This window comes from Rattus norvegicus, chromosome 2, assembly GCF_021556685.1.
Source record: "Rattus norvegicus strain SHRSP/BbbUtx chromosome 2, alternate assembly SHRSP_T2T, whole genome shotgun sequence".
Classification (NCBI taxonomy): domain Eukaryota; kingdom Metazoa; phylum Chordata; class Mammalia; order Rodentia; family Muridae; genus Rattus; species Rattus norvegicus.
Window position 1 is genome coordinate 4,200,001 of NC_141535.1, and position 12,347 is coordinate 4,212,347.

The window sequence follows — 12,347 nt, forward strand, 5'->3', positions numbered from 1 at the left end:
CAATAAATGGATATAAATAATCACATATTCAAATGTTATGTCTAATATTGAGAAGATATTCCCAAATATGGTGTTAATCCATCATAGTCCATGTGTGAACACAAAACAGACTTAGTAAGAATTTTGGCAAGTGGATTTTAAAAACTTATATAGGGTTATTAAGAGCAGTGGTAACATTTTTTAACTTGATATTTTTTATATTTACATTTCAAATGTTATTCCCTTGCTGAGTTACCCACTCTCCCCCAACCCACCCCCTGCTTCCATGAGGATGCTTTTCCTCCCATCCACCTACTCGTACTTCAATAGCATACCATTCCCCTGCACTGGAGAAAGGAACATTCACAGGACCAAGGGCTTCTCCTCCTATTGATGCCAGACAATGCCATACTCTGCTCCATATGCAACTGAAGCAATAGGCTTTTACATGAGTACTATTTGGTTAGTAGTTTAATCCCTGGGAGCACTGGTAAGTCTAGTTGGTTCATATTGTTGTTCTTCCTGTGGGTTTGCAAACCGTTTCTGCTCTTCCTTCACTCCTTCATTGGAGTCCCTATGGAGTCCGATGGTTAGCTTCAAACATGCTTGTCTATATCAGTGAGGTTCTGGCAGAGTCTCTCAGGAGACATCCACATCAAGCTCCCAACAATAAGGATTTCTTGGCATCAGCAATACTGACTAGGTTTGGTGGCTGCATATGTGATAGATCCCCAGATGGGGCAGCATCTAGATGGCCTTTCCTTAAGTCTCTGCTCCACTGTGTCCCTATATTCTCCTCCCTCTTGAGTATTTTGTTCCCCCTTCTAGGAAGGACTGAAGTGTACACATGTTGTTCTTCTTCCTTTTTGAGCATCCTGTGGTCTATGAATTGTATCTTGGGTATTCCAAGCTTTGGATTAGTATCTCCTAACTGTGTTAATTCACTCAGGATGATATTTCCTAGTTCTTTCCATTTGCCTAGGAATTTCATGAAGTCATTGTTTTTGAAAGCTGAGTAGTACTTCATTGTGTAAATATGCCACATTTTCTGTATCCATTCCTCTGTTGAAGGGCATCTGGGTTCCAGCTTCTGGCTGGAGGGCCTTTGCACTAGAACTCTTCTAGTCTGATGTCTCTCAGAAATGCTCAAAAATTTTTGTCCTGGGTGATTCTAGAATCCCATAAATCTGGATATAATATTTTGTGTAAAATTATGAAAGCATTTTAATTAAATTAAAATATAGCAAAAGATAAAACTATGGATAAACTCTCTTTCAGCTTAATCTTTTCTTGGTTATTATCAGTATATAAGATACATACTGGGTGACAACAGCAAATTAAGAATTATCCTGCAGTCCCTTAACCATTTTCTATGTATCTGTGGTGTTGTGTGTTGTAAGAATATTGGTGGATGTGAGTGTGTGGTGCATGCCTGTAACTGTGTGGCTTTACCCATCTGTGCATGTGTTTTTGGAGTTCTGAGAAGGATTTCAAACATCTCCTTTAGTGCTGTTCACTGTTCTTGACATAAGTTCTCTTGTTGAACTAGAAATTCAGTGTGGGATTGGAGAACTGGTCAGTGAGCCCTCAGGAATCAGAGGTAATAGTTATGTGAGCTATCCCCTATGCCTGGCATTATGTATACATGCTGAATATTCACACGCAGGTCCATATGTTTCTACCCTCTGAGCAATTTCCCAGTCCTAGAGTGATGAATGTTTGCTTAAGATTTGATAACAGACCTTAATTGTTTTCTGTTTTTGCTATCGTTTGTAATTTTCCATAGGTAACAAGCAGGTGGATATTATGAAAGACACCTGAATAGGAGTAGATGCATTACAAGCAATTCTATAAAACCATATTTTGCATATTTACCTTGTGAAGCACAGTTGATATTTCTGGGTTTGCCTGTTATATAGACAGCATAGTTTGATATAAGGACAGTTTAGACTCTTTAAATACAAAAGAATAAGAGAGATACATCTCTTGAAATAGTATAGAGAATGTGATACTTTATCACATGAGAATTAATAGCCTTCAACAGAGGAAATGAGGGAGAAGTGTGTATATACCTTTTGTAGCACAGTCTCTGGAATAAAACAAACAGGGACATTTAAATAAATATATAGAAGTATTTAAGACTTCATTTCTCTTCCAATATTTGCAATTACATAGTCAAACATTATATCTTGGAGTCATAGATCACTGTGCTATCTAGGATTGCACGATGAGGATGGCATAGTAGCAGTATAGTAAAATAACTGATAGGAAAAGCAGAGCAGTCACCCCATTAGGATTCATATGAATTGCATTTCCTCCCTGTTGGGAACTAAACAACAATGGGTGAAACTGTACAAGTGCCTCTGTAGTAATTTGGTGTCTTGGGGTTATGTCCAGAGGATATACAGCTGGAGCACATGGTGTTCAAATTATTTTTAGTTTGTCTGATTTAAAATGTGATTGCTGTTAGTAAACATTTTTGTGATGATTGCTTGAAATTTATTTGCTCTTTATTAGAAATTGTAGAATCATATTTATAATTTGCAGTCCTGGGGGTACTGGTGGTTGTACATGGGGAACAACTAAGTCAGCAAATGATTAAGTCAGACAATGCTGACGGAAACAACATGGGACATCACAGTTACAGCTACCTAATAACTGATAACCACAACCTAAGGGAAGAGTCTCTTCCCTCAACCTTGACTCCTTTAAGACATTGGCTTCAGCATCAGACAGGCCTTGACAAGTTTGATCCTGGGTAAGGGCATAGAACACGTGTTCCACTTATTCTTTTGTCCAGGTCTTTCAGACAGCCTAGGGCAGTCCTGGCTCCCCACATTAATAGATACTTCATAACATTCATAAGACTTTCCAGCTGGATGTGACTTTTGAATTTTCTTTCATAAGCAGGGAAGTGTTAGATCACAGTCCTGTCTAACTGGCTGCTTTCCTCAAACCTGCCATTCCCTTTGTAACCTCTCAATATAATTGATAAGCAACATATTCTGTGGCCTTGTAGTCTCTCTGTCCCTTGCATCTGATTCCTAGGCCCGAAAAACCTTTAATGGTAACTCTGCCTCCACCTTTTTTTCTGTGATTCATCTATTAGTGTAGATCACAAGGTATATATCCTACCCCAAGAAATCATATGATTGAGAAACACCAAAATCCTATAATTTCTTGGAAATTAAAAATCCTCACTCTCCTATCTTTGTCTTTAGTATCCCATCATGGTTATATGTGGCTATGATGCAATAAATCACCTCATACTCAAGGACTTAAGCATGTTTTCCCTTCAGGACACTCGATGCACAATATATGTGCTGCAGTAAAAATAAAAACAACAAAACAAAACAAAAAACCCGACAGAACTGGTTCCCAGTTATACCCTAGCTGTCTTACTCCCTTAATATTTCTGGTGCCATTGGAAATAGCAATAATTTATCTCAGTGGCTCCATGCTGCCCCCATCTACTTTCTGACACACTATTCTTCCCAACAGGACACCCTGTCAGGCTGCTCCTCCCTCATCCTCAGCCCTCTTGGTTGGCTTTCCACCACGCCAGGCAAACACATCCCAATTCTTTGGTAGGCCCATGCATCTGGCCACCATACACTCTCTAAAACTCAATTAAGTTGCCTTATGAAAGAACACATCAAACAATATTTTCTGATGCAATTGATAAGATATAATTTGCCAATCTAGATGACACAGAATCCTGTACACACCCATCCCATGAGAATAGTCATAACAACCTGTAATATGTACAGAGAGGCATCTAAACATCCACTGCCATGTTCTCTGTTCTCTCACATTCTCACACTGGCTTCCTCTGCCTCTCTAAAACTTTTCTCCCACCCATCCTTCCTTCTTATCCAATGACAGGCCTGGTTCTATCCTGTACCTCCCTTCACTTTAATAATGACATCAATCTACTCTTTTACCCTTTTAATTAAAAAAAAAAAACAGAAAATTTTGTCAAATATAAATTGAGCACAACTATTATCATTCTGTAATTTAAAAGTATAAGATGTGCCTAACTCCCATCCCAACTTTTATTAGTTAAACAGAATATTTAGATATATTTTAGCTTTTAAAAGGCTAAAAATCTGTTATATCCTGGCTAGCTTATGTATTATGTGATAACTAGCTAATTAAATATGTATTCTCAGATACGGTTTTCCAGAATTTTATTGAGTATTTTTGCATCGATATTCATAAGGGAAATTGGTCTGAAGTTCTCTTTCTTTGTTGGATCTTTGTGTGGTTTAGGTATAAGAGTAATTGTGGCTTCATTGAAGGAATTCGGTAGTGCTCCATCTGTTTCAATTTTGTGGAATAGTTTGGATAATATTGGTATGAGGTCTTCTATGAAGGTCTGATAGAATTCTGCACTAAACCCGTCTGGACCTGGGGTCTTTTTGGTTGGGAGAGCTTTAATGACTGCTTCTATTTCCTTAGGAGTTATGGGATTGTTTAACTGGTTTATCTGTTCCTGATTTAACTTCTGTACCTGGTATCTGTCTAGGAAATTGTCCATTTCCTGCAGATTTTCAAGTTTTGTTGAATATAGGGTCTTATAGTAAGATCTGATGATTTTTTGAATTTCCTCTAAATCTGTAGTTATGTCTTCCTTTTCATTTCTGATTTTGTTAATTTGGACACTCTCTCTGTGTCCTCTCATTAGTCTGGCTAAGGGTTTATCTATCTTGTTGATTTTCTCAAAGAACCAACTTTTGGTTCTATTGATTCTTTCTATGGTCCTTTTTGTTTCTACTTGGTTGATTTCAGCTCTCAGTTTGATTATTTCCTGCCTTCTACTCCTCCTGGGTGTATTTGCTTCTTTTTGTTCTAGAGCTTTTAGGTGTGTTGTCTGGCAAACTGAATCCAAGAGCCCATCAAAACAATCATCCAACATGATCAAGTAGGCTTCATCCCAGGCATGCGGAAAACCATCAACGTGATCCATTATATAAACAAACAGAAAGAACAAAACCACATGATCATTTCATTAGATGCTGAAAAACCATTTGACAAAATACAACACCCCTTCATGATAAAAGTCCTGGAAAGAATAGGAATTCAAGGACCATACCTAAACATAGTAAAAGCCATATACAGCAAATTAGTTGCTAACATTAAACTTAATGGAGAGAAACTTCAACTAATCCCACTAAAATCAGGGACTAGACAAGGCTGCCCACTCTCTCTCTACTTATTCAATATAGTTCTTGAAGTTCTAGCCAGAGCAATCAGACAACAAAAGGAGGGCAAGGGGATACAGATCGGAAAAGAAAAAGTCAAAATATCACTATTTGCAGATGATATGATAGTATATTTAAGTGATCCCAAAAGTTCCACCAGAGAACTACTAAAGCTGATAAACAACTTCAGCAAAGTGTCTGGGTATAAAATTAACTCAAATAAATCAGTAGCCTTCCTCTCCACGAAAGAGAAACAAGCCGAGAAAGAAATTAGGGAAACGACACCCTTCATAATAGACCCAAATAATATAAAGTACCTCGGTGTGACTTTAACCAAGCAAGTAAAAGATCTGTACAATAAGAACTTCAAGACTCTGAAGAAAGAAATTGAAGAAGACCTCAGAAGATGGAAAGATCTCCCATGCTCAGGGATTGGCAGGATTAATATAGTAAAAATGGCAATTCTACCAAAAGCGATCTACAGATTCTTTGCAATCCCCATCAAAATACCAATCCAATACTTCAAAGAGTTAGACAGAACAATTTGCAAATTCATCTGGAATAACAAAAAACCCAGGATAGCTAAAGCTATCCTCAACAATAAAAGGACTTCAGGGGGAATCACTATCCCTGAACTCAAGCAGTATGACAGAGCAATAGTGATAAAAACTGCATGGTATTGGTACAGAGACAGAGAGATAGACCAATGGAACAGAATTGAAGACCCCGAAATGAACCCACTCACCTATGGGCACTTGATTTTTGACAAAGGAGCCAAAAAAAATCAAATGGAAAAAAAGATAGCATTTTCAGCAAATGGTGCTGGTTCAACTGGAGGTCAACATGTAGAAGAATGCAGATCCATCCATGTTTATCACCCTGTACAAAGCTTAAGTCCAAGTGGATCAAGGACCTCCACATCAAACCAGATACACTCAAACTAATAGAAGAAAAACTAGGGCAGCATCTCAAACACATGGGCACTGGAAAAAATTTCCTGAAGAAAACACCAATGGCTTATGCTCTAAGACCAAGAATCGATAAATGGGATCTCATAAATGTGCAAAGCTTGTGTAAGGCACAGGACACTGTGGTTAGGACAAAACGGCAACCAACAGATTGGGAAAAGATCTTTACCAATCCTACAACAGATAGAGGCCTAATATCCAAAATATACAAAGAACTCAAGAAGTTAGACCGCAGGGAGACAAGTAACCCTATTAAAAATGGGGTTCAGAGTGAAATAAAGAATTCACAGCTGAGGTATGCCGAATGGCTGAGAAACACCTAAAGAAATGTTCCACATCTTTAGTCATAAGGGAAATGCAAATCAAAACAACCCTGAGATTTCACCTCACACCAGTGCGATTGGCTAAGATCAAAAACTCAGGTGACAGCAGATGCTGGCGAGGATGTGGAGAAAGAGGAACACTCCTCCATTGTTGGTGGGATTGCAGACTGGTACAACCACTCTGGAAATCAGTATGGAGGTTCCTCAGAAAATTGGACATTGAACTGCCTGAGGATCCAGCTATACCTCTCTTGGGCATATACCCAAACAATGCCCCAACATATAAGAAAGACACGTACTCCACTATGTTCATCGCAGCCTTATTTATAATAGCCAGAAGCTGGAAAGAACGCAGATGCCCTTCAACAGAGGAATGGATATAGAAAATGTTGTACATCTACACAATAGAATATTACTCAGGTATCAAAAACAATGACTTTATGAAATTCGTAGGCAAATGGTTGGAATTGGAAAATATCAACCTGAGTGAGGTAACCCAATCACAGAAAAACACACATGGTATGCACTCATTGATAAGTGGCTATTAGCCCAAATACTTGAATAACCCTAGATACCTAGAAAAAATGAAACTCAAGACAGATGATCAAAATGTGAATGTTCACTCCTTCTTTAAAAGGGGAATAAGAATACCCTTGGCAGGGAATAGAGAGGCGAAGATTAAATCAGACACAGAAGGAACACCCATTCAGAGCCTGCCCCACATGTGGCCATACATATACAGCCATCCAATTAGACAAGATGAATGATGCAAAGAAGTGCAGGCTGACAGGAGCCGGATGTAGATCGCTCCTGAGAGACAGCCAGAATACAGCAAATACAGAGGCGAATGCCAGCAGCAAACCACTGAACTGAGAACGGGACCCCAGTTGAAGGAATCAGAGAAAGAAGTGGAAGAGCTTGAACGACCTCGAGACCCCTTATGAACAACAATGCCAAGCAACCAGAGCTTCCAGGGACTAAGCGACTACCTAAAGACTATACATGGACTGACCCTGGACTCTGACCTCATAGGTAGCAATGAATATTCTAGTAAGATCACCAGTGGGAGGGGAAGCCCTTGGTCCTGCTAAGACTGAACCCCCAGTGAACTAGATTGTTGGGAGGAGGGAGACAATGCGGGGAAGATGGGGAGGGGAACAGCCATAAAGAAGGAGAAGGGGGAGGGATTAGGGGGATGTTTGCCTGGAAACCGGGAAAGGGAATAACACTCGAAATGTAAATAAGAAATACTCAAGTTAATAAAAAAAATGTATTCTCAAAGTTAAATAGTCTGAGTGGGCTATAACATTATACTAAGTTTTCACCCCTGCCAGTAATCTGAGAATGATCCATTTTTCCGTAAATATAGGAAGCCTAGCATGGCTTCTAGAACTGAGACAGGTTATAGAGACAATTTTCTATTTGCACAGTCCCCTGTGAGCAACACGTGAGAGCAAGTCTTCAGCCTTCTGGCCTAGGATCATCAGACAGACTTTTGAAACACTGAATTTTGAAGGGCTAATCATTCTGGCTTGGTAGAAATTTTCAGCCAACTTATTCTGCTATGTTTCCTTTTCTGTACAGTAATTAGTCTGTAGAAGAATTGGAGCAATTTTTGCATAGTGCCTGTCTGCCACAATAAATTACCTCATGTGGAGGTGGAGATTTTCAGTTTCTTCTTTGAATATACCAAAGGGGAGATGGTGGGAGTGGACATGTCTCAATAAAAGTTAAAGAACATTAAATGTCATATTTTGTGAACTTCTGGTGTTTTTTAGAAACCATCTAATTATATAAGTAATCTGAACTGTTTCGATTAATTATTTTAATAAATTATCTTGAAAGCACTCTAACAATAAACTTAGAGACATGAATTTGCTATTTGGCCTTAAACTCACGTGCTTAATCATCTCACCTTCATTTTTTAATAGCAGAAAAGGACTGGGTATAAGCCATCTATGCTGAAATGTGTTGTATAGGCACAATGCGTGTACATCAGAGTAACAATATTAATTTTAAATCAATGTGAAATTTATATTAAAGAAAATCTTAAAAATCTAAATTTGTATCAAATAAATTCTGTGCCAATGTAAAAAATCATAATTTTAGTTTAGTAATAAATATAAAAATAATTATGTACAGCTTGAAGAAACAAGTGAAGGGTTTTTGCCCCAATTCCCTGGACTTTGGGGGACGAAAAGTAGTTATTCTGAGGTTGTTTTTCTGAGGAATTTAGAAATGCGTATAATTCAACAGGGAGGAATTACCTCAAACTGATTATATGTAATCTCAGTCGGTGAAAAACCTTGTATTTGTTACTAAGCTAAAGTTATAATCTTTTACATTTGAAAGTATATTATAATACATTACATTCTCTCCCATGATCTCTTACAATGATCTCTTAAACAGTGAAGAAAATTTGTACATCTTTTAAACTCATCTATTATTTCTAGCTTTATGTATATAAGCCTTTTAGAATTTGTCTATAGATATTCTATCTTCTGTTAATTAAGTAAACATTTGTCCTTTCATACTTTTCTTTATTTTTTATATAAAGAAATATACTTGAATGCACTCTACATTCTCTTTACCAAATCTCACCAGATTTCCTATAATACATCTCCTGACACCATGTCTTTATCTGTTTACCTTTTAGATCTCATCAAAGAAGCAAAATCTAGTGTCACTCGTGAAGGGAATCTATTGAAGCACAAGCAAATTACCAAGGCAATACACCCCCCCCAAAATGAATGATTCTTCATTCACCAGTAGCCATCAAATGTCAAAAGCCCCTCAATATGGCATTGTCAAGGATTGCACACACCATCTAAGCCCTGACTCTAACTGGCTTGATCATGTGAAAGTATTGTGTTAACACAGGTGCTGTGAGTTCATGAGTGTGATAACCATGAGCACCAGAGGACAGCTTTTCATACTCTGTACCGAACAGCTATCACAATTTTCTTGATACAATAGAGATCAATTCAATGTTCATTGCAAGAAGGCAGGAACATACTCATATAATTATGATGGAGATGTTATTAAAAATTTTAGTTTCTAAATGCATTTTATTTATGTAAAATTCCAGAAAATTTTATTTCTGTTTATGGTCTGAAACATCTTCTTTTCATTCATAACAAAAACAATGATAGTTCTAACTTTTGAAATGACATTATAATATAATGTATATGTATCAAACTTTTCTAAATTTGTGTGCATGTGCATCCCATTTTTAAGAGTATTAAGTTTTTTTTAATGTTTTCTAGCTGTATTAATACGATCATAAGATTTTCTTTTTAAGTAAAAGAACTTATGCATTATTTTACTAACATAGTCTTAATTTTATATCTCAAATATTATTTTCTATTGAATACATAGATGAATTTTACTTGTTAACATTTGGTTGATCAATTAGTTCCTTGTTTATTAAATTGTAAATTTATACTTTTGTGTTGAAATTAACTTTTGTAAAGTTTGCATACATAATTTTCATATTTTTTCAGTTGATATCACATGATTCATAAAATTCTTTCTCTTCAAATAACTACAACATAGATTTTGATTAGTTTAATGAACAAAGACTATTAAATGGACCTGTAGAAATTATTGATTTGAATATTGATTTGAATAACTATAGAGAATAATTTGATATTAAATACTGGGTAGGAGTGTGGGACTGCATTTTAACTATCTGAATTATGCTGTTTCAAGGTGACTTTTTTTATAGATATGTACAGCATTAACATGACTTATATTCAAATCATTGTTCTTTGTCCTTCATTTTCTTTTTGACTTTTTTTAGTTTTTCATATTTTAAAGCGGTTTTAAATATTTGCTTCATGGATCTGTACATGTGTGCACAAATGAGTACAGGTACTTGCAAAATGTAGGAGAGGGTACCCAATTTCCAAAGCTCGATTGACAAGTAGTAATGACCCACCAAGTATAGATACTGGACACTGAACTTAGGTTCTCTACTAGAGACAAAGGAAAACCCATGAACCTTTTCTATAGGTCCTGATCTTAATTTTTGTTAAAGGTTTAGTTCTGTGTGGTTTTCTTATTCATGAAAACAACTTTGTCAAATTTGATACAAACAATTTTGTGCAAATATTCATCTTTAATTAATTGGGATTAAAAAAATTGGACTGTATTTCCTATTGATTTTAGTAAGATGATATCATCCTGATATATACTATCAGAAAATCTTGCCTGAAGTCACCATGACTGAAAATAGGAATAGAGAAGGCTTAAAAAATTGTACTTCATTAAAGGTTGACATGTCCACCATTCCTCTCATTAAAGTAAGCTGATATGTGGGAAAAGATACTTCAAATCAATCAGTTGAGGATTTGCGTTATTCTTATACTATCAACTCAGCTCATTTACATTCTACCACTGTGAGCAAAATCCCTCCCCAGGTGACTGCCATGTGGTTATTATCATTGTCTTTTTGAATTTTGCTGTACATATGGCTAGTTTGAAAAATTTGAAACTTAATGAGGCTTGAATGGACTAAGAAAGAATCACCAGTGTTTCATTTGCTCAGTACTTTTTTTTCCCCTTTGCAACACCTCGAATTGCCTTTATTTCAGTATGCATCCACATTTCAACATTTAGTGGTCCTGAACAGAGTGGGGAGCTGGTCAATGAGCCAGGAGCCAGGCCCACCTATCTGCAAACGATCTGTGAACATAGTGACACAGAGCTCCTCTGGGTCTCTGCCCAGGGTCTGAGGAGCAACACTGAAACCCGAGTTGGTAGAGTCAGGGCCTCCTGCTCCAGCTGTCAGGCTCCACTCCTGACTCGATGGGTGATCAGGGTGACTGAGAGCCCTGTTCAAACCTCTTCAACTTGTAAAAACTAAGCAATTATGGGAAAAGGAACCAACTCAGAACCTGTCCACCGAGGACTCACCACATGGCCTTTCTCTAGGCATATATCCAAGGACCCTGAGCGGTGGCCCATCTGAGTCGCCCTGTGACTGCTCTGTTCACCTCTAGACCTGAGCTCAAAGCTCAAGAGCTGATGGTGGTGGCAGGGTCACAGACCCAGCGCTCCCTTCCCAGGCTGGTGGCAGGTGAACAAGTGTGGTCCAGAGCTAAGGGAGGGAGGCCAGGCTTTTTCAACCTCATCTGATGGCTTCTGGCCACAGCAAGTGTTGGGTGGTGATGGACAACAAGGGACTTGAGGAGGGGAAAGCAGCACCCCTTGATAAAGGTGGGGAGACGAAAGCTCTGAATTCCTCACCCGCGGCCAATTTCAGGGGAAGGAAGGTTACAATCTAAGGTTTGACCAAGGGTGTGAGTGGAGGAGTGCGGACCATGGCTTGGATGGGGCAATCACTTAAGACATAAGAAAGCATGGGTACAGCCAGAGCACCCCAAGCCTAGTGGTGGTCAGTCCCACGGCTGCTATCTGAAACCTCCCCATCTATTCTAAGGGCCACCACACAGCTGTGGCAGAGGGCGGGGAGGGCAAAGACATACCCAGGCCAAGTGCCAGCAGCAGGTGATTGTGTGAGACGTGTGTCTCCACAGTTGCGTTAGCTGTGCCCACCGCTCCCAAAGGAAACTGATTTCAACACACCTTATTGATCCCATAAGTTCAACCAGGCAGACAGCGGTTATAGTGGACAGATGATATTACACAGCACACTTAGTTCCTCAATGTCCTCCAGACCCTAGCTAACTGTGCTGTTGCCTACTCCTTTCTGGCCTTCTTCCAGCTCTTCCAACAGTCGGAAACCTCGAAGGACTTTTACTCCTGAGCCTGGGGTGGCTGCCATCTTGCGTCGCTATCGCTCGAAGTCAGTCCTTCCTTTCTTCCTCTACCCCTAGGTCCCTAGCTCCTCTCTTCTCTCTCTCTCTCTC

General features: G+C 38.4%; 1 protein-coding gene across 3 annotated transcripts in view; it reads left to right on the forward strand.

The window, feature by feature from the left end:
* The window catches only part of Nid2l1 (nidogen 2 like 1), a 63,847-nt gene that overhangs the window by 36,048 nt on the left and 15,452 nt on the right, over nucleotides 1-12,347 (forward strand). For 2 of the 3 annotated variants that reach the window (XM_087635883.1, XM_087635882.1), the window contains exon 3: nucleotides 9,131-9,540. The exons of the other annotated variant lie outside the window; for it this stretch is intronic. In XM_087635883.1, the coding sequence (XP_087492009.1) occupies nucleotides 9,131-9,155 (25 nt within the window). In that variant the 3' untranslated portion in view covers nucleotides 9,156-9,540. Of the gene's footprint in view, nucleotides 1-9,130; nucleotides 9,541-12,347 lie in introns of those variants that run through there. 3 annotated transcript variants of the gene reach the window in all.